Source organism: Caretta caretta, chromosome 2 (assembly GCF_965140235.1).
Source record: "Caretta caretta isolate rCarCar2 chromosome 2, rCarCar1.hap1, whole genome shotgun sequence".
Classification (NCBI taxonomy): Eukaryota; Metazoa; Chordata; order Testudines; family Cheloniidae; genus Caretta; species Caretta caretta.
In genome coordinates, this window is record NC_134207.1 from 113,509,793 (window position 1) to 113,533,169 (window position 23,377).

Here is a 23,377-nt window from a genome sequence, read left to right on the forward strand (position 1 = left end):
TTGCATGTGGGGGTTGTCAAGATCTTGGTGAATAGGAAGACATCTGTTTTCCTGGATTCGCTGAGCTTCATGGAATGTTGTATCAGCGGGGGAGCGATGTTAGACAGGACAGGTAGCCAGGGTGTTGGAGTCAACTTAAGGGTTCCCGTGATGCACCGCATCACTGTATTCTGCTGGCTATCCACAAGTTACGTGTGGCTGCATCTGCTCCATACTGGTGCACAATATTCAGCTACTGAATATAAAAGTGCAATTGCAGATGTTAGCAATGCTGATGCACCTCAGGTTGTACCTGCTAGTTTCTGGGGATTATGTTGGCTCTTGTTTTTATCTTTGCAGCTACCTTCTCAAGATGGTCATGGAAGGTGGGGGTGGGGTTGAGTTTCACTCTGAGATATGTTGGAGAGTAATCGTGTTGCACATTTTTATCACAGAAAGCTACTTTGTGTGTTTTTTGGCACGCTTATTATCAAGATGAAATGTGCTTACTATTTTTTTTTTTAGGGTTTCATTTGAGCCTCCATTTCCGGAAATAATATTCCATATTTTGGAGGTCCTCGGTTAATGCTTTTTCAATGTCTTGGAGTTTTGCTTGGATTGTCATGACAAGATCATCTGCATATCCACATTTTTGTGATTTAGCTGGAGACATGTCACTTACGTAAATATTAAGAAGGGTTGGCGCAAGTACAGAGCCTTGTGGTAGCCCATTGTTTATGATACAGGGTGAGCTGTTCTTATTACCCAGGACACCTGTAGGCATCTGTTACTCAGCATGGTCCACAGCAGGCAAAGTGTTTGGTAACAAGGTATAATTTTAGCAAGTTTCAGCATCAGGCCCTTAATCCATACAGTATTGTACGCAGATGAGAGGTCAACAAATACTGCACCAGTCTTTAGGGGTTTTTTTGATAGCCTCAGTGTGAGTTGTGAGTGCCAGAACTTGGTCACAGCAACTATGTTTTGGTCGGACACCTGCCTGTTCGACAGGGATAATCGGCTCAGAAAAAGGGTATATTCTTTTGAGGATGATATGCTCAAGAAGTTCATAGGTCGTTTATAGTAGAGAAATTGGCCTATCGCTTCCCACTTCATCAGGGGGCTTTCGAGGCTTTGGAATGGCAGTTACCATTGACTCACACCATATTTCAGGGTTCTGTACTGTCCTTAAGGTAATTAAGTACAATGTTGCTAGCCATTGTAGTCTTTTGGGGCCGAGATGGTGGAGGAATTCTGGCAGAATACCGTCAGGGCCTGCAGCCTTCCCTTTTTTCATCATTGCAAGTCCTTTTATTTCCTCAATACTGATAGTGAAAGGTTCTTCTTGTTGGATTGATGGGTTTGGTAGAGTTGTTGATACACTTCTCTTCTTGTGTGTTTATCAAGTGGTCCTTCTGTGTTCTCCACCAGTTTGGAGGCTATCGAGTTTGGCCAGATTTTTGGTGGCCAGTACTCTGTGGGATTAGCAGCCCCAAGACGTCACAGATGTGTCCAGGCTCGACAACTTGAACGTGTAAAATCAAGGTTTCGCACGCAATCAGGAGAGCACTGGCATCTTGCTGTGTCAAAGGAGTATAGCAGGGCTTTTGTGGTATGAGAGCTCCTGGTCTGATTGTATTGCCAGAGCAACTCCTGTGCGTCTCTCCTTCAGCAGGGAATGTGCTTTTTTCGGAAGCCTGAGGGAATGTTCTTTCCAGCTCCTTTCAGGAGCTCTGCGAACCGTTGGTAGCATTTCAGTCTCGCTGGAATCCTTGCAGTGGTTTTCTCAACAGTCTGTTTGTCGGCATCTCAGTCAGCTTTAGCAAAATTCCATCATGGTACTGTACCTATTTCAAAAAGAACACAGGAATTTCTATGCCTATGTATATCATTATAGGCCTGTGTTGGCTGTTTGGAAATGCCGATAGTACTTCACATGTTACGATGAGATTAGTTGTAAGTCTTGTGCAGATATCCAGTCCATGAGATCTTTGCCATCAATTTCTATTGTTTTATAGTCCCACATAGTGTGGTGACTATTAAAATCACCTGCATAGATGCATGGAATAGGAGTGCGGGGTAGTGACGATTTTGGCTATCTTGAGCTAGGGGCTTTATAGACCTTGATCATGTGGAGCTCCCCTACTTTGATAGTTGTGGTAAATGTGATTTCCTGTTTGGTTGATGGAATAACATTAAAATCTGTGATGGTGTCCTTGATGTATATTGACAAGCCATATTTAGGATGATAATGGCTAGTCATTAGGTTGTATCCATAGATATGGTAGTGCCTAGCCTGTTGGTCATTGCCAACATGGATGGGTCTCTTGCAACATGAGGACATCAATGTTGTAAGTCTTCAGCAAGTTTCCAAGGTACTTGAATTTTGCCAATGAGAGTCTGTCATAAATATAAAGGGAAGGGTAACCACCTTTCTGTATACAGTGCTATAAAATCCCTCCTGGCCAGAGGCAAAGTCCTTTTACCTGTAAAGGGTTAAGAAGCTCAGGTAACCTGGCTGGCACCTGACCCAAAATGACCAATGAGGGGACAAGATACTTTCAAATCTGGAGTGGGGGAAAGGCTTTTGTCTGTCTGTGTGATACCTTTGCCGGGAACAGATCAAGGATGCAAGCCCTCCAACTTCTGTGAAGTTAGTAAGTAATCTAGCTACATACTGCGTTAGGTTTTCTTTGTTTTGGCTTGTGAAATTCATTGTGCTGGAGGAAATGTGTATTCCTGTTTTTGTGTCTTTTTGTAACTTAAGGTTTTGCCAAGAGGAATTCGCTATGTTTTGAATCTGACTGCCTGTAAGATTATCTTCCATTCTGATCTTACAGAGTTGTTCTCTTATCTTTTTCTGTTCTTCTAATAAAGTTCTGTTTTTTTAAGAATCTTGATTGGGTTTTTTGGGTCTTAAAAATCCAAGGCTGGTCTGTGCTCATCTTGTTTGTTCTCAAGCCTCCCCAGGAAAAGAGGTGTAAGGGTTGGGGGGGGGATATTTTGGGGAAATAGGAACTCCAAGTGGTCCTTTCCCTGATTGTTTGTTTGTTAAATCACTTGGTGGTGGCAGCGTTTACCTAATCCCAGGGCAAAGACTTTGTGCCTTGGGGAAGTTTTAACCTAAGCTGGTAGAAATAAGCTTAGGGGGACTTTCATGCGGGTCCTCACATCTGTACCCTAGAGTTCAGAGAGGGGAAGGAACCCTGACAGAGGCCTTCAACATTAAGTTGCAGGATTCTTATCCCAGGGCCTGTTTGGCACGTTGTATGGCCCTGAGGAGGAGCTTTAGGATTTGTTGAGTTGCTGCTCTAATGACCTGGAAATCGCTGAGCGGCGTTCAGTTGCTGAGTTGATGGCATTCGTTGTGAATTCTCACTTAACAGAGTGGGCCCATGAAGGCTGCCATCTTCCACTCCGTCATTTTACTAAGAGAATATTAATTTTCAAAAATATGCTAAAGGACATTTTACTAGCTTGGTATGAGGTATTATAATCAACTAGACTATGCTTATCAGATTAACAAAGTATATTTTGTAATGCTGCGTCTTTGCTTTTCTGTTGTTTATTGATTGGCAAAATTCACTTGATCTGCAAATAAACCTCCTAGGTCAAGACCTTGCAGATACTTAGGCATACTTTATGTAAGTGAATACTCCCACTGAAATCATTGGGATTGTTTGCAGAATAGGACCCTAGTATAAGTGCTGATTAATAAGGTTCTATTATAGCGATAAATAGACTTGGCAGAATTCAATTTTTTTTTATAATTTTGATGAATATTATCAATGTTTTTATTTTTATCAATTTAAATTTTCACAGTTGTAGGAGATTATGGGAGGGTCAGACAATTAATGAGACATTGACGTTCAAAAAGTTAAATCTTTATAATGCTTAAAAAACCAATTGTCAACATCACATGTCAAAATATACAAAGTAAATATCCTTAAGTAAGTAAGACCTAGTAAGTTCTTAAGCAGCATTTTTCTTACTTTGACTATTGTTGACAGAAATATTTTTTCATCCATATGTGCATGTCCTGGAAAATTGACGCTTACCAATAAAAATCTAATCCTTTCAAGCTTTGTTTTATTATAAAGGGGCACCACTCTGTCTACATCATGCTTGACCGTTTAATAGTATTTTACTACTTATTCCTAAATTGCTGCCTTTTAGATTTAATAACATGGTAATAAGTGTTTCCTGAGAATGAAAATATTTATATAAAGACCAATTGAGGAGGAGTTGTTGTTTTTTTCCTGCAGAGGTCTCTTAACTAACACGCTGAAGACAGTTTTTCCTATTCAATTTGACCATATGAAGTCAAGATTTTAAAGTTGTTTGGTTGCCTGACAAAAATATAGTTTTTCCAGTTTTGGGGGGATATTATCTGATTCTCAAGTAAATCAAAATTAAATGTTTTTGCTATGGTGACGGTTTAAATAGCATTTCTCTGTACAGTTGTACCATAGTTTTTTAGGTTTCTCTTATTTTTAGCATTCTGTCACTGTAGGTTTAGTTGTGTCTTTGCTTTAATATCAGTTAAAATGTCACTCCACCAACTGTAAGAGAAGTGAGACTAATTTGCTGTCTAAATACTATATGTCAAACACGAGTAAAAATTCAAAACTCTTTGGGGCAGGAATGGTTTGGGGTTTTTTTGTTTTTGTTTGTTTGTTGCTGTTTACCCAGTATCTCTAGCATAATGGGGCTTCTGTGTACTGCTGCAATACAAATTAATAATAAATACTCTAAAGGCCCAATCTTGCAGTGCTTGGCTTGTGAAAAGTCTCAAGTGTTTATGTAAGTGAGCCATTTTGGGATCATCCTCAAAGAGGGATATGTCACCAGTAATGTGAATAGTGTCTGTCTAGGTTTGAAATCTAAGCTTGATCCGATCAAACACAATAAACACAAATCTTTTACTACTTCTTGGTTTTGGGTGCTAATTTTGGCCCTGATCCAACAAAGACCTACACACCGGCTTAACTTGAAACATAAATAGTCTCATTGTATGCTTAAAGTTAAGTGTGTTCAAAAGTCTTTGCAAGATCAGGGCCTTTGTGTATATCCATAAATACGTTTTGTTCCTGGTCCTTCTACAAGCCACTAGAGAACCATAGCTGAAAAGGCTCTATGCTTGTGCTATTCACTGTAAAAAAATAAATAAATAAAAATTCTTGTCAAATTTGTCATATATTTTTGGACATCAAGGTCAGGATTGTTTTTCTTTACTCTTGAGTTCCAGCGTCTTAGCTTTTGCAAATCCTCAAATTACAAGAGATCCTCTCTGTAAAAAATTGAGTTCAATCACAATGGAGATTTTCTATCACAAAATATAATGTACACATTGTATAATATACAACATATATTTTAATATAGGGATAATTTATTTATATTTCTTTGATCTGGAATGACAAGCTTACGGTTGTGGTTGATGCAGTGCATGACGACAACGTGAGTGTCTTATTGAAATCTGCATAGTCTTTGACAGTCTGCATTCATCCACCTGTACTCTTTGAGCTTAATGCTCTTTTGGCTGATGTAAGCTTGGCCTATCTCTGGCTTCCTCAGTTATCCTTGTGTAGTAGGTATTGACAGTTTTACTTGGATAGTAGTTCTACTTGTCCAAGGTTGTCAGCAGTCAGATTTCTCACAAAATAATCATATATTGTTTTAATTGATTTTGCAAAACAAAGTGTCTTTATTTTTCTAAAGCAATATAACTTATTACCCAGTTTATTTTCCCTAAAATCTTAGATCTACCCTACTGAGTCCAAAGTCTGTATTTCAGTAGCATCTGCCTAAAGATGCATGTGCCTTGAAAGTCTTTCAAATTCACTAGATGTTACTCATGCCATAAAGATGAAGGAATTTAATTATCATCAGTATACAAAGGCAGTTTTCTCTAAAGTAAGAATACACTGTGGATGTACTTTTTTGAACCCCTCCTCCCCCATCTCCTCCTGCAGAATGAAAGATGGCTGAGGACTCTCAGAGAAACTTCCGCTCTGTCTACTATGAAAAAGTGGGATTTCGTGGTGTTGAAGAAAAGAAATCATTGGAAATCCTACTGAAAGATGATCGATTGGGTTAGTTGATTCCACTATTTCCTGTACTATCTGGGCATGATTTTTGGTTGTGCTGAAAACCCACAACTGTAACTGAAGTCAGCGGTAGCTGCTGGCGCTTACTACCTCTGATAATCAGGTCCTTTGTCTTTAAACTTTTTATGTTTTTTACTGTGATATTAATAGTAATGTTGCATAGAGAGTAGCATCTAAAATCACTAGGGGATATTCTAGACTTCAGTGGTACTGATAGCTTTCTGGAGGGGCATTTGAGAAGCAGTGGATATTTTATTTAGAACCTCTTGCTATTTTTCATCTTCTTCTTCTTTATGCCAAGAAACTGAAAATGTTTGTATGAAAGTAATTTTTGTTCAAGAGTTGCTCAGCTTCTGCTGCTAATTCCTCCTCCTCAAAGTCACAATGGATTGTGATATGATTATTATTTCTACTGGTCTCTGAGGTGTGCTAAGTTGTGTGTCCCCCCCCCCCGACTCTCCCTCTCACCCCCCCTCCCCCGCCGATTAGATCTGGTGTACCTATGGCTTCATTTTAAATCAAGCTAAGATTTAAATTTTCAGTAGAATCATTGGAGCAATTTGTATGCCACTTCTATCCATTTTGAACCAAAACTGATCAGCTTTTATTGATACATAGTCCTTTTAAAGTGCAATTTGGAGATGTAGATCTGCAACTGAAGAGTTGCCCTGTTTCGGTGAATCAATGCCACTATTGAAATATTTCAAGTTTAAAATGTTTTGAGAAATATTTGCTTTCTTTGCAGATGTTGAGAAGCTTTGCACATTTAGTCAAAGATTTCCTCTCCCATCCATGTATCGTATCCTGGTGTGGAAGGTGCTTTTAGGTATGACATGTGAGACTGTGGTTTTAACTGTAGAAATAAGAATAAGCTGGGTATTTGTCATTTGTTTGGGGGTAGTAAAGACATGGAATACTCCTCTTTGTGACCAGTTGCTAATGATAGCCATGGGTCCGCTTCTGCATACTCAGAAGTTTCACACAGAGAACATTTAATTTGCACATGCAAGTTAACAATGATTTGAATCTCTGTTTTATGCATACATTTTGGGAACTCTTGTACATGCAATTTTACAAAATTAGGTAATTGAATTGAACTTCTATAAATGTGCTTATAATGTCATGTACATTATATAAATAATTAGTGAGGGTAAAGTTGGATGTTTAATATAAATAGCTGACATCTAATAGAGTTTTCAGTATTGTCAAAAAAAATTAGACATCTGAGTGAAACTGAATCTCTGATCAAAACTAGATTTTAAAAAGTTAGGGATTTGTATGGAACTGATTATTTAATAAAATAGGTCTATGGTTAGACTCCCTATTGTAGTAAGCTTTCCAACAAGGTTTAGCTCTAACTTTGCTTCTAATGTTAAATGATATTTGCCATTGGAGAGGAGAAGGAAACAGGGACTATAAATAGGCCAAGTCCTAGATTCTGTGTAGCAAGTGAGTCAAATTACTAATTCCAACAGTATTAATTGTGGTTTGGAACCGCTTTTTCGGTTTATTGGATTTATTAGATGTGAACTAATGAAGCTGGGGGTGTGCAGAGCCCAGCAATAATAATAATTCTTAGAACCATGAACATGCCAAACTTCACCTTTAGGATGCTTTTCAAACGTTAGCTAACCTTAAAGGAATATTGTCAGTTTGAACATTTTAAAAAAAAATCCGTACTTAAATCCCTAATAATGCTTTAGTTCATTGAAACTGAAATAACTTTTGGAATCTATTTTTTTTAACTATTTGTGTCTGCCTGTCTACTTTATTCATTGTTATCATGACCATAAAAATAGAGTAGTAAATGTCAGTCTTCTGTCTGCTCAGTTTCACTTCATGGCTCTCATGCACCAATACAATGCTTTAGTGTCTGGGTTGCAAACACCAGAGAGAGGAATGTTTAAATCCTGTCTAAAACTTTTCTCGTTAAACATTTTTTTGTTTTCTTTATTTAAAAATAATTTCAAAAGTGAATTATTTTAAAAGTTCATGAATGTCCATGTTAGGATTTGTAAACCCTTTTTTGGTGCAAAACCTAAAAGTTGATTCTGAACCTTGTGATACTGTTCCTTTTATTAAATGATCATACATAATGAAACCCTGAGCAATAGCAGAGTTAAGCTTAGGGATAAACACAGTTCTTGAGACAGGTAACTGAAAGTTGTGGAGATTTAGAATCCTTTAAAATGTTCTTAGCACCATCTATATTTCTTCCTCAGAAGTAACAGCAGAAGATCTTTCATCCAAAACTGCACTGTTAACTGCACAAAGGAATTTCTGTGCAAAGTTGTAATTCAGTTTAGAGCCAGTAGCATTTGTTCACTGCCTCAGATACCATGATTTGTGAATCTTACAACCCTATGATACAATTAAAAGTTGGATAGGTCGAGTCCTTCTATGTCTTTTTATATACCATCTTATATTTTAGTCTGATTCTGAGTATATAGCAAGTATAAGAAACATGTTTACAAATTCTCATTTTAGAACTCAGTCTGGAAACTTTAAATATGTGAACTCTTTTCAGTTAAACAACCCAGAATAGGGTAAAGCATTCTGCAGACACCTTGGGTCTGCTGAGGCACAAGGGATAGTTGAGTGCAGGGAGAATTTCTTGTAATATGTCTTCAAGGATTTTTCTTAGTGTAAACATTCATCAGGAACTGCAATCCAAAACATCTCTGTCTTGATGTTTGGAACAACAGCCTTATCCATTTCTGTGGGGAAGTGTTATGTCTCTTGTAAAGAAATGTACTAGTTTAGCAAGAGGGTTGCAGTCCCATCAGTGAACTACTTCTGAAATTGGATTTGAAAGATGACAGGCCCTGATGCCTTCCCAGGTTAGTGTGTGCCATATACATATCCTGCTTAATTTCCTCAACAAAGTATGGCTCATTATAGCTAAGTGGAGGGTCTATTGCACTGAAATGATTTATAGACTTCACCGCATTTTTTGAAACTTCCTTTTCTCTGTTTGCCTAGGGCCAGTTATCTAGATTTAACATGTAAGTTTAGCAGCATGTACTTGCTGAGTTATGATGGCTTGTTCAATCCCAGCTGTTAGGATGCAACCTGATTTGCTCTGGCAGTTTGAAGAAAAGTGTCTATATCTGTTTTGTTTGGTACTCAAATTCTGCAATTTCCTGGATTAACACTTGGGAGTAATATTCTCCTTCATTTAAAGAGAGGCAAAAGCAGCAGATTAACCTGATTAAAGACTAATTTTGAAGACTGCCTCCTTCTGATTAGTTCCTGCAAAACTACTGATTAGTTTTACACCATTAGTGATACATGGGAGCATTTCTGCTTTGGCCTCTTCAGGATCTTACTCTTGAAGTCACTGGCAGTTTTGCTATTAACTTCAGTGGTAGCAAAATAAAGTCCTAAGTGAGGTGAAATCATTAGGATGAAGGAAAGTGCTCAATTAAGAGAGCACTAGAGGAAAGATGTCATATGAGTCTGTTATGGATATCATAAATCATTTATCGGGACAGTGGAAAGATAACTTATGCTTCTTGTAATGGTGGTAGAAAGATTGGTGTTTAACATAATCAGCTGTGTTATGTGAGGAAAATTTAGTGTGTTACATGCTTCTTTGGTTGACATGGTTATGGGGCCTCTACCTGAAATTGTTTCATCCTGTGTTATTGAAATTACTTCGCACCACTGATTCAGAGGAGGATTGATCTCTCTGGTAAAGTCTGCAAAGAAGGTTCCACTGTGAGTAATGTAAATTAAATAAGAAAGTTGCACAGTACCTTTGTGTTACTTATATGCACACACACATCCCTGATATTCTCAGAGGGACTGTAAAATTTTGGAAAGGGAACTGTTCTGTTTTTGTATCACTGCTCTTCAATCTAGGCTACTGCTGATTTGTCATGCTGTTGGTAAGGCATTTGTATAGGAAGTGCCCATTTTGTTTTTTCTGTCAGACCATGAATGCCTTTATTACTAAGGAATAAAATATTTGTTCTGCATCTATGTTTATCTCCAAAACAAAGGGAAGGTTCAGCACAAATACACAGGAAACGCAATATAGTAAATACTACAGATGAATCCAAGCCAATGGCAGTTTAGATTTTTTTAAAAATGCATTTATTTTGTTACATCATTAAACTTTTAATTTCCCCTCATTCCAAACAATGAAACCTCTTCTCAATGTACCAGCCTCCAGTGACCTCATGGACAAAAAATGATCAGCCAGATGCTGAGGCCTAAAAGGGGATCAGAAAACCAAGTCTGTGAATAAATCATTCCTGCATTCAGTCAACACATGACCTTCAGTTTTAATAAATATTATTATTTGCTTGGTCTGTGTCGTCTTGACTTTATAGGAGTGTATACTGTAACTTTAACCAAGCTTATGTGAGTAAGAGCTGCATGATTGGGACCTACATCTTCTGCAGGCTGTATATTAGTACACATTGAAGTAAGCAAAGCCCCCTAGAAAGGGGATTCACTGCTTTCCTTTTCTCTCCTTTTTTAGGAATTATTCCTCCTCACCATGAATCTCATGCTCTGGTGATGAAGTACAGAAAGGAACAATATAGGGATGTGTATCATGCCCTCCAAGTAATTCGGTTTATCAAGGATTCTACCCCACAGGTTGAAGTTTTCCTCCGCATGCATCAACTGGAGTCAGGAAGGTTGCCTCGAAATTTGGCTTTTCCTCTGGTCAGTCATTTTTAATTTTGACTTTCAACAGAACTCTTTCAAACAAAAGAAACATTAAACTGAAACTATTAATAGCACAAAAGATATACACAGAGACAAAATGAAGTGAATGTAAAACAGGAACTAATATCAAATACTGGGTTTTACTCAAACTGTACGTTTGTTCATTTTCCCAAAAATCTTGCATAAGCTTTTATGCCGTAAAAGCTTTTCTATATATTTTTTTCTGGGCTTTGTAGCCTTTTTTATTCTAGCTCCTACCTTCATTTCTTTTTGTCTAAAATGCCTTAAAGCAAATGACAGTCTTGCTGCAGCAGAGATTCCTGAATGTCTTGGGGCCAGGCCACTAAAAGTAGTGATTTAGTGCAATTTACATTGTGTTCCTAAGTTACTGCAATTTACTAACCTGGCATTTTTGTTAGCCTGAGCTGTTTTGGGGTTTTATTAAAGTATTTAGTGCTGCTCCAGAACTACTTGACCATTGATGATGGGAGTCCTGCTATCTAATAGTTAATTTCCATGACTTCTGTTCCCTTTATGTGTCTAAAAGCAGAGAGCATGATATAATCTTGGTTACAGGGAAATCTCACATTTAGTGAAAGGAAGAGAGCATGCATCTCAGGTACATATTGAGTTGTATTTTGGGAATAAGGTGCCTTGTCCCATGGGGTAGAGTTTACTAGTATCCAGGTAATTAAAAGTGTACAGAAGTGGCTTTTTATCTAAAACAAAATCATTCTGTACACATCAACATCTATAAACAAAGAGCAATTCTATAAACTAGCAAGCATTGTGGTGTGAAAGGAAGGTGGATGGCCCCATTTATTTGATAGAACACACACTATTAATATTGACTCACATCACCTGATGCTGAGAACTTTTTGTTTCTATTACATGACTGAGCCATGCTAAACTTCTGTCACTTTGATTTAAAAATATAAACTCCTGTTTGTTTGTTTTTGTTTATTTGTTTATTTCAGTTTTTACAGAAAAGACAGTTATGCAGTTATTACCAAATGCTTGAATTATGTCAGTACCATTTCACCTTTCACACATTTGTCCAGTTCATCTATCAAAATTACCGGGTCAGGGAATCGCAATAATTTACATGGGCAGCCCAACAATTCTGTGGATCCCAATTTTCTGTTTTGTTTTCTAGGAACCAGAAGATGAAGTGTTTCTTGCCATAGCTAAAGCCATGGAGGAAGTGGTGGAGGATAATATCGACTGCTACTGGCTTGTCAGTAGTTTTGTGAATCAGTTAAACAACAAATACAAAGATTTGTTACCACAGCTGGTAAGTATTGTTTGTGAAAAGAGACACTGGGTGGAGTGGGGGCAGATGTGACTTGGTACGCATTGAACATCTTGGGAGCTACGTCTAGGAGCTAGCACGGGACTGGAAGTCAGTAGACCTGGTTCTATTCTGCCACTAGCTACTATAAAATAATAATCTAGGCCTCCAGTTGTGCTTTGTAAATTCCCTGGTAGAAACTTTGGGGTGTAAGAAATTGGTCTTGTTTGCTAAAACATGTTTCAATTGCATATTAAATTTTTAGACTTAAACAAAAATGTACAGGTTCGAGCACAGATATGATTTAACTTTTGTATCTCTAACCTGCTGCTGCGGATATCCAGCACTGTGAGCCACTGGGTTACCCTGTGCCTCAGCTAGAGTGAGTTTTGCAGGCAACTAGACTGTGTCTCAGCTCTCTGCTACATCAGCTAGACTCCCTCACCAGCTAGCTCCTCAAGGCTCCCCTGGCCCAGACCTTGCCTAGCAGGTAATAATCACCACTGAGCTCCTCCGAGATGTTTCTCTGCAACGCACAGCCCTTACCAGTGTGCATTCACAGAAGATATTAAGTTTGCCCCTCTGTTAAAGAGTCAGTACATCATAGGTTTATTAATCTAACTGGGGTAAATACATCCGTCTTTTCAAACAGCACTGAGTTGGTTTATAGTAAAAGTAAAACAAGTTTATTAATAGAAAAACATGGATTAAGTGATACCATGTAAAAGAGATAAAGGTAGAAATGGTTACAAGCAAACAAAAATGAAAACACACATCAAAAAGTCTAAAATTTAATCTAGCAAGATATAGTCTTTGTTCAAGATGGTTTCTCTCACACCAAGTTTCCTTGCCAGCTTTTTCCTGGTTGGCTTGGCCGAGACCTATCACAGAGATCAAATTGCTTGGTTTCTTTGTCTCCTTAAGGTGAAGGAGCCCTATAGTATCTCTCTGTTCCTTTTATACCCAAAGAGATGTCTTTGTCTTACAAATCAGAAAGACTTCCTGGGTATTCAGTCTCCTATGTCTCTCTGAGGTGCAGGAGCCATGTTAATTCTCTGTCCCTTGAGTTCAGGTTCAAGATAACCCCGACTGGCTTAGCTTGATAGCTTTGTTTTTGGCTAATGTGTAAATTGAGGTAAACCCACATTCCTCTGTGTAAGATAGACCTATTTATCACCTTTACCTAGGCTAAACTGTCTTTGTTTTAGGGATTGTCTACATTTAAAATGCTACAGTGGCACAGCTGCAGCACTTCAGTGTAGACACTACCTATGCCAATGGGAGGGGTTCTCCCGGAGAGACGGTAGCTAGGCTGATGGAACCGTGTTGCTCAGTGGTGTGGATTTTTCACACCTATGATGGACCTAATTAAACTGACCTAGTTTTCTAGTGTAGACCAGGTCTTAAACATGTTCTAGTAATGTTATACAGAGGGAATTTATAACTTTGCATATGAGGTTAACACATGCATTTTATAATATTGTTAGTAATCAGCATATTTTTAGCTTTCATATGATAACTCAGAAGGCATATTTTGTACAAATATTATTGGAGTAGTGTGTAGGGTATAAATACAGGGATGCCTAGAGTCACTGTATCCAAGCTCAACTGGAACTCCTACAACTGCAGTCACTTTTTTAAAAGTATTTTGATTTTAAACAAAATCTGACACAAGCCTAATTACATTGACAATTCTGTACTTCACATCAGACCACTTGTAGAGCTGTTTAAAATGTTCTGTCTCTTCTGCTGTGTGTCACATAGCCTTCATTAGCCGGTATTCAGGCAACAGTTGCTGGTGCTGGTTTTGAACTGAGAACAGGTTATTTTGTTTTAGGAAAACAATACATTTTGAATCAAATTGCAATAAAATGTCAGTTTAGTAGGTTGAGTTCTTTTGTTAGTGGACATTTAAAGCAGGTAATATTGAGTTTCTGCAGAATTTCTTTGTTAAAGGCAACTTGAAGAAAAATTTTTTGGGTTTACTAGCATTTATAAGAAATCTATTGCTTTATCTAGACCTTTCTAATTTGTCAAATAACATTACAGTAAGAAACCTGTTCATAAACAGTGTCCACTCATGTAAATACATACCGGTGGGCATGATTCTGCAAAATTGAAGTCAATGAGTAGAAGCTCAAACCCTTAATGTAGATACTGTACATGGTGCTGTTATAAAATAGTTGTTTTGTAAACCTGCCATCTGTTACTGGAGTTAATACACTCAACTACATCAATTGCCATAATTATTAGTGTTTGTATGCCTGAAGGGGTGTTTTCACAAGTGTTCCCATTAGCAAGAGAAGGGGCTATAGATCCTTCGCTCCCAGATTTTTCTCAATAGTTTTATGTATTCTACCAAAAATAGGAATTTTGGAATATAGCCAAAGGAAAATCTTTGTCCTTTAACAACTGAAAAAATTAGTCATTTGTCCAGCTGTGTCAGAAAATAGTGAAACTTCTGTGATTTTATATAAAAATATTGGAATTATAAATGCATAATGACTTTTTAAATTCACTCTTTTCTTTTTTAAACCCCACCATTATATGCTATTCTGCTGGCCTTTCCTAAAACACTTCTGACGGGCGTTTTTTTGCACAGCAAACAATGCTTTTAATACATTGCATAGTGGTTTGCTCTGAGATGTGATTTCTCCTGTTTTGCTGCATTGTGTGTTGGTTTTGTGAATTGCTCAAATGGAGCTAGGTTTGAGATGAACTAAACTCAGTTTTACTTGTGATGGTAGCAGCAATTGAACATTGGTCCCCAAAGGGTGAAAGTTTAGTGCAGGTATAATCCTCTGCACCACCTGAAATTCTGACTCTTTACTACACAAAGGAACAAACACTACAGTATTTAGAAGCCCTCATAATGGTAGGTGACTTTTTTTTAGGAGGGGTGAACAGAAGTTTGTTTAGCAAATATTCTATCAGCCAAATTGTAGAGTTCAATAACCCTTGCTGTAGGTGAATGTGACCTTGCAGTACATTATCTAATGTTAATATTTTAGCATTTGCTTTTTACATATGTTTAATTTTGAGACACTTCTCTTAAAGTGAGAATCAACTCTGAATTCCATTTGATGTGAGGTATTTAAAACTTTGATTTCCCTGTTCTTTCTACAGCCAAAAGTTCTTGAACAGTATTTGAATGTTGAAGATAACAGACTTCTGGTGCATCTGAAGGCATGCTCTGCAGTGAGCAAACTTCCTTACAATCTTTGGTTTAAGAAGTGTTTTGCAGGCTGTTTACCTGAATCCAGTTTACAGAGGCAAGTGTTCTCTTGTGTTCGTTTGTTTAGGAATTTCAGCTTTGTATAGCTGCTAGTAGAAGATAACTTCTCTTATTTCATCACCCAGAATATGAACTAGATTTGAGGAAAACTGATTAAAGTAGCACTGATTTAGAAATCATAACAAAATTTGATGTGACTCCACTTATTACAGATATACGATCTTTTTAAAAGTGTGGATTTTTTTGGTATTTAAAAAAGATGAGGTTAAAATTTAATAATTTTGGCTGCATGTGCTAATACCACTTTCAGCTTCTTCGTATTTAAAACCCCAAATCCCTATTTTGTGACATACGGGCTAAAGGCACCTAAATTTTCAGATGTTTTAGTTGCAGTTATTGCTTCACTAAGTGAATGTTTACTCTTTATTGTCATTTAATTTAAAAATGTAGTGGGAGAGTTTGTTTAAAAAATAGCACTTGATATGTTAAGTATGACAAAGTTCATGAAAATAAAGCATACTGTGGGCTAGTCTACACTACACAACCTTTGCCAATACAACTATGTTTATATAATATATATATAATATAATATATAATTATATAATTATATAATATAACTATGTATGTATAGTTACACCAGCAGAGCCCCTAGTGGAGATGCCAGCTTGAAGGATTGGAGCCTGTTTATCACTGTAGTAGCAAAGTGTTTTTTAAAATATTTACTTTAAAATGCATAAGTCACTCATGGTAAGTGGCATTCTTGTTCTGCCAATGTCTGAGAAACAAAAGACAAATCTAAAAACATAAGCCACCCCTATTTATTTTAATACAATTGTTTCCTCTTCATTTCACTCTGAGAATTAATTCTTCTTCTTCGAGCGCTTGCCCATGTCGATTCCATGTTAGGTGTGTGCACGCCCAAGTGCACAGCTGCTGGAGATTTTTCCCTTAATGGTATCTGTAGGGCCAGCTCTGGTGCTCCCTGGAGCCCCGTGCTCCTGCGCTAGTATATGGGGTACTGCCAGCCACACACCCTCTCAGTCCCTTCTTATTGCCCGTGACAGTTGCAGGAATGCTTCTTGTGATAGCAAGTTTCCTTGTGGTTTTCTTGGACTGTTTTAGACTTTCCTCTTGTAAATAGTTACAATAGTTGTTTAGTTAGAGTCTTAACTGGGACATTGTCCCAGGGATGGGGCATGCCATGTGCTGCCTGTCACAAACCTATGCCCGTGAGTGACCCACACATGAGCTGCCTTAAGTGCCTCGGGGAGGCATGTCAAAGAGAAGTGCAGGATCTGCAAGGGCATCAGGCTATGCCCTCTCACGGACAGAGACAATTGGCTGAAAGCCCTATTGATGGAAGCCGCCCTCCGCCCAGCTTCAGAGCTGTCCCGTTCTGATTTGGCACCGAACATGCTTGCCTCCGTGCGGAGTGCTCCACTGGCACCATGCTCTTCCCGGCACCACTTCCCTTCACCTGTGCCGAAGAAGAGGCACAAGAATCAATGGGCTGACAGGGGACACTCTCCAGTACCGCAGACAGTCAGGCAGCAAGGGACCTGATATCTCTCCCAGTGCCGCCTACACCTCGAGACCCAGGCCCGACTCCAGGGAATCCTCGAAAGTGGTTCCCTTGAGGGGGAAACCTTCTATGAGGCCACCTTAATGGCCTTCAACTCAGTGCTGATCAACTATGGGCTGCAGCGTCATTCGCCAGCTTCCCGAACTCCATCCCCCCAGCACCGATCTCCAGCACTCTGTTGAGCGTCTCTGGCACTGAGGCACCGGTCCCACACCACTGCTCCCCAGTGTGACCCGCTCTCTGGCTCACCGCCATAGCCATCAGCAAGTGGCAGCGACAGCTCCCCCTGGGTCTCCGAGGGAGGAGTCCTCCTTGGGGTCCAAGAGCAAACCCAGCTCTCCTCCAAGACGGCAACGACATCATTCTTATGAGCCGGATTTCACTGCAGGTCCGTCATTGGGGCCACGGCCATTGGTTCAGTGGCAATGTTGGAACCCCTGGGGGTTCCCTCCCATGCTGGGACCATATTCCCAGCAGGCGTCCTGAGTAGTTTCCGAAGGATGGACCCTGGCTCTGATGCGACTGGCTCAACTCAGAACCGGATCCCGATACTGAAACCCAGCGGTTCCGGTGCAATCAGTACTGGTAGTGGAGGGAAAGCCAGCCATACCAGCAGTGACAGCCACCTTCTCGTCTTCCCCTGATGAGGCGGTCGCAGGACCTGCCATCCTGTTGCCACCAGATGATTTTAGGGCCCACCAGGAACTCCTCAAGTGAGTTGCCTCGAACTTGGGGTTGGAGGTGAAGGAGCTTGAGGAGCCTACCGATAGCCTCTTCAACATTCTGGCTGCAGCGCCTGTCTCCAAGGTGGCCCTTCCAGTGCATGACAGAGTTCTGAAGCTCATCAGAGTACTGTGGTAAACTCCATCTTCTGTGCCCCCAACATCTAAAAGGGCAGGGAAAAAGTACCATGTCCCTCCCTAGGGCTTTGAGTACATGTATTTGCACCCATCCCCAGGGTCACTGGTGGTCTCAGCCACAACTGAACGGGACAGATGGGCAATCTAGCACAACCCCTAAAAATAAAGACACTAAGAAAGTGGATCTTTTCTGTAGGAAGGTGTATTCTACTGCCAGCCTACAGCTGCATATCGCCAACCAGCAAGCTTTGCTGGGGCTATACAAATACAACACATGGGATTCGATGGCCAAATTCAAGGACTCATTGCCCCAAGAGTCAAGGCAGGAATTCTTGGCCATCATGGAAGAGGGCAAGGCAGTGGCCACGGCCTCCCTTCAGGTGGCATTGGATGTGGCTGATGACGTCAGTGGTTTCTATGCGGCACAGTTCATGGTTGCAGTCCTCTGGATTCTCTCACAAGATGCAGCAATCCATCCAGGACCTCCCCTTTGAGGGCAATGCTCTGTTTTAGGAGCAGACAGACACCAGGCTGCATGGCTTGAAGGACTTCAGGGCCACCCAATGCTCCCTGGGGCTGTATATACTGCCAGTCTTGAGAGGACACTTCTGGCCACCACCCAGGCTCTCGGGTCCACCTCGGCAGGGACTCTAGAGGAGAAAAGATAGAGGCTTCAAATGCCACCAGTCTGCCCCGTCATCCTCAACCCCCTAGTCGGGTCCTGCATCCACTCTGATGGGCTGACAGGCATTTTGAGGGTGTGCCCAAGGACGGCGTACCGGAGTTACCTCAGGATTCCCCCCCGCCTTTTATTTCTGGACTGTTTGTCCCCCTTTCTTACTGCATGGACCCAGACTACCTCAGACGGTTGGGTGTTCAATACCATAACAGCTGGTTATACCCTGTAGTTTTCTTCCACCCCTCCCTCCCGCCCCCTTTCCCTGTCCCTCTTCAGGGACCTTCTCACGAGCACTTTCTCATCTAGGAGGTGGAATCCCTCCTACATGTAGGGGCCATGGAGGAAGTTCCTCAAGAGCTGAGAGGGAAGGGGTTCTACTCCCAATATTTCCTAATCCTGAAGGGAAATGGGGGTGCCTCAGGCCCATCTTAGACCTGCACCACCTCAACAAATATCTCAAGAAGTTGAAGTTCTGCATAGTCTCCCTGGCCTCTCTCATTCCCTCCCTGGGTCCAGGAGACTGGTACGCTGCCCTTGACTTGAAGGACGCCGATTTCCATATTTCTGTTTTCTGCAGACACAGGAGATTCCTCTGATTTGATGTAGGCCAGCACCATTGTCAGTTCATGACTCTGTCCTTTGGCCTATCGTCTGCTCTGAGGGTTTTCATGAAATGCGCGTCTGTGGTGGCAGCTTACCTAAGGCATTGAGGTGTGCAGATGTACCCATACCTTGACAACTGGCTTATCAGAGGCACGTCTCAAGCCCAGGTCCAACACAGCCTTGACTTGGTATAAGCCACCTGTCAGGTGCTGGGCCTCCTTATAAACTAATAGAAATCAACTCTGACCCTAGTCCAGAGAATAGAATTTGTAGGCACAGTGCTCAACTCTACCCAGGCCAAAGGCTACCTACCGGAGACCCGATTCTGAGCTATGTCAGAGCTCATCGCAAGCATCAGAGCCTATCTGCTCACGACTGCTTAGGTTTGCCTCAGGCTACTAGGTCACATGGAAGTATGTATTTACATAGTCTAGCATACATGGCTGCACCTCAGACCCTTGCAGGTGTGGTTGGGGTTGGTCTGTACCGCTGGCAGACACCATTTGAACTTAGTGGTCACAATTCTGTTAAATATACTGTCCTCCTTGACTTGATGGACAGACCCGCAATCGGTGTTGGCAAGGGTTCCCTTTGTGGCCCTGCTCGCTTTGGTGATGTTGGTCTCCCGATGCCTTGGATTTGGGGTGGGGAGCCCACCTTGGCAACCTCAGTATGCAGGGCCTCTGGTCCCAGGAGGATTGCTCCCTCTATATAAATGTCAGGGAGCTCAGGGTGGTACACTTGGCTTGCCAGGCATTCTTACACTACCTAAAGGTCAGAAGAATGCAGATCTTGATAGACAATACTTCCATGATGATCTACATCAATAAGCAAGGTGGAGCCCACATGTCTCCCCTGTGTCAAGGGGTCTCAGTGTGTGGGACTTGTGTGCAGCATGCCATTCATTTCGAGGCGTGTCATCTCCTGGGAGCCCAACATTTGCTGGCTGATCTCCTCAGCAGGTCCTTCTCTTCTTGCCACGAGTGGTCACTCCATCCAGAGGTGGTCAGTGTCATCTTCCAGAGGAGGGGAACTCCCTGAGTGGACCTATTTGTGTCCAAGCAGAACAGGAAATGTCAGCAGCTTTGCTCGATATGCGGGCTCGCCAGAGGCTCCCCATTGGACGCCTTTCTGCTCTTATGGACAGGAGCACTACTATATGCTTTCCCACCAATATCCCTGGTGCAAAAGGTCCTCCTGAAGGTCAAGAGGGACAAAGCAAAAATCATCCTGGTGGCTCTGGCGTGGCCACGCCAGCACTGGTTCAGCACGCTTTTGGAGCTCTCCCTAGCAACTGCATTAGAGCTCCTGCTCTGGCCAGAACCAGGGCCATCTGCTTCACCCGAAACTAGAGTCCCTGCATCTGACAGTGTGGCTTCTGCATGGCTGAATGTGGAGGAATCGCTCTGCTCAGCGCAAGTCCAACACATTCTGTTAAGTAGCAGGAAGCCTTCCACCAGGGCAACCTACCTAGACAAGTGGAAATGCTTAACATGTTGGGCCTTGGGCCAGAATCCTTCCCCATCCCGGTCCTCGCTTCAATCCATTTTAGGCTACCTGCTCCACCTCAAGCACCCAGGCCTGGCCATTTTGTCATTCAAGGTGCACTTGGCAGCTATCTCAGCCTTCCACCCTCCAATCCAGGGCAGATCAGTCTTCTCCCATGAAATGACGATTAGGTTCCTGAAGGGGTTGGAGAGACTCTACCTCCAGATTCGCGACCCAGTCTCTCCGTGGGACTTAAATCTGGTGATCTCTTGGCTCACAGGTCCCCACCGTTCAGGCTACTATCCTCCTGCTCCCTGCTGCTCCTCTGTGGAAGGTTGCTTTCCTGGTAGTGATCACTTCAACCCCGGAACTCTGAGATAAGACCACTGACATCGGGAACCCCCTTACATGGTGTTCTATAAGGACAAGTTCCAGCTTCGTCCCCACTTGGCCTTCTTACCAAAGATGTCACAGTTCCATTATAATCAGGACATCTTCCTACCAGTCTTCTTCCCAAAGCCTGGCAAGACTAATGAGGAGCATCGGTTGCACTCTTTGGATGTTAGATGGGCCTTCGCCTTCTACAGTGAGAGAACTAAGCCCTTCCGTAAGTTGATGCAGCTTTTTGTCGCAGTGGCAGACAGGAAGAAGGGCTGGCTGGTTTCCTCTCAGAGGATCTAGTCGTGGATAACTGCCTGCATCAAGTTCTGCTATGAAAAAGCAGGGCACAAACTGCCCATTCCACCAGAACGCAGGCTTCTTCAGGGGCGTTCCTTGCGCAGGTACCAATTAAAGGTATCTGCAGAGCTGCTACCTGGTCTTTGGTCCATACCCTTGCATCCCATTACACCATCACCCAGCAGGCCTGGGACAATGCCAGCTTTGGTAGAGTGGTGTTGCAGGCCGCATGTCTGTAAACTCCGAGCCCATCTCCAGGAATACTGCTTGTGAGTCACATAACATGGAAACGATGTGAGCAAGCACTCGAAGAAGAAAAAACGATTACCTGTCCTTCATAACTGTTGTTCTTCGAGATGTGTTGCTCATGTCCATTCCATGACCCGCCCCCTACCCACTGTTGGAGTTGACGGCAAGAAGGAACTGAGAGGGTGCAGGGCTGGTGGCATCCCATATACCGGCACATGAACATGGGGCTCCAGGGGGTTCCAGAGCTGGCCCTACGGATACCACTAAGGGAAAAATCTCCAGCAGCTGTGCATGGAGATTCTATCTAACATGGAAACGACATGAGCAACACCTCTTGAAGAGCAACAGTTACAAAAGGTAGGTAGGTAGCTGTTTTTTATGCTTAAATGTGTCAGGAAGGAGATTATAGGTGCATATTTGTACAGACTTTATAGTAGTGAATGAAGTATTGCCAATTTTTGAAAAAAAACAACAGTATTTCAGGACAGTTACTGAAAGTCTTGGTAATGAACTGAGACAAGGCAGAATAAGAATTTACTTTAGTAAAGGAGTGCACTTGATGAGGAATCTAAGAAGTTGTCCTGAGAACCTTCTAGCATTTTATTTCTTTTTACACAGACTTGTAATGTGTGCCTTGTTTATGGAAAAGTGTAGATGTGGAATAGTTCTTTGCATTCTTTGACAGAACAATGCACAATAAATAAAACTTGATGAGCATAGGATTTTGCATGAAGCTTACTTTGTTTAAGCTTCATATTCTTGTTTCATTTTGTATTTTTTTCCTTGTAATTGTCAGTATGTTTCTGTCCAGTGAAGGAATGGTAGGAGAGCCCTTCTGTGGCTAATTGAACACCTATGCATTTCTAAGGATGTTAGTCTCACACAAAAAATCCCACTAACCCATCCTAACACGTAGAGCATTTGCTTTAACTTTCAGTGACAGTGAATAGGACTTCTAGGACAATTTAAATTTCTGTAGTCATTTCCCCATCAATATAATAATAAATTAACCTTCACAAGCTTTCTGAAGCATAAACTGTGAAAGTATGTCTGATCCTAAAAGTTAGGATCAGAACAATTGAACTAATAAAGATGTAATGTGTAGAAAGCATGTAAAAAAATACCTAATTACAAAAATAAATACATTAAATAAACCCCGTGGCCTTCTACATTAGCCTTTTTTCTATAATTTTCTACTGCTGCAGCTCGGTTGGTGGTGTAGCACTAGCATAGACAAGGCACTGACAACTCCTGATGTATTTATCATCATGTCACACACTCACATTCCAGTTATTGTTTTAAATTAATTGAGCTGCATGGGCAGTAACAATAGTTGGAAGTTAAGAAGAGAGCGCAAGAGGAGACGGAGCTGGTTAGTGCTAACATTGGCCAGGTCTACACTACACGCCTCCGCTGTTATAACTACATCTCTCGGGGTTTGAAAAATCCACACCTCTGAGTGATGTAGTTACACTGAATTTAACCCCCATGTATTCCGCCTCTTGGGGAGGTGGATTAACTATGCTGATGGGAGAGCTCTCTCCTGTTGGTATAGGAGCATCTTCACTTAAGCGCTACATTGGTGCCGCTGTGCTGATGCAGCATTTAAGTGTAGCCCTGCTTTTGTCTCCACTCCTTTCCTTCATAAAGATTCTCCTGGGTGGTGTGAACTAGGGATTAGTTAACTAATTGTAGTTGTTTTAATATGAGCATTTAAATGAAATGACTGCAATGCTTGTTTGGGAACAGGTTGAGTATCAATGGAAATGTTTCGGGGGGTTTTAAAACCCCCACCCCTTTCTGTAATGAGTTCATTCACCACACCAATTAAATCTGGCAGCAGAATCATGAAAGAAGGCTGGATGTGTCACAGCAGCTTAGTTTTAGTACATGTTGGAAAGACTCTTTCCCTGATCTTTTTAGGATTATAATTCTTTGTGCAGTCA

At 41.2% G+C, this 23,377-nt stretch overlaps 1 protein-coding gene across 3 annotated transcripts in view; it reads left to right on the top strand.

Annotated features, from left to right (window-relative positions):
* Window positions 1–23,377, top strand: part of TBC1D7 (TBC1 domain family member 7) — a 28,708-nt gene that overhangs the window by 2,101 nt on the left and 3,230 nt on the right. For all 3 annotated transcript variants that reach the window (XM_048839871.2, XM_048839872.2, XM_048839870.2), the window contains exons 2-6: window positions 5,952–6,071; window positions 6,832–6,912; window positions 10,576–10,763; window positions 11,923–12,060; window positions 15,184–15,329. In XM_048839871.2, coding sequence (XP_048695828.2) covers window positions 5,960–6,071; window positions 6,832–6,912; window positions 10,576–10,763; window positions 11,923–12,060; window positions 15,184–15,329 — 665 coding nt within the window. In that variant the 5' untranslated portion in view covers window positions 5,952–5,959. The remainder of the gene's footprint in view (window positions 1–5,951; window positions 6,072–6,831; window positions 6,913–10,575; window positions 10,764–11,922; window positions 12,061–15,183; window positions 15,330–23,377) is intronic.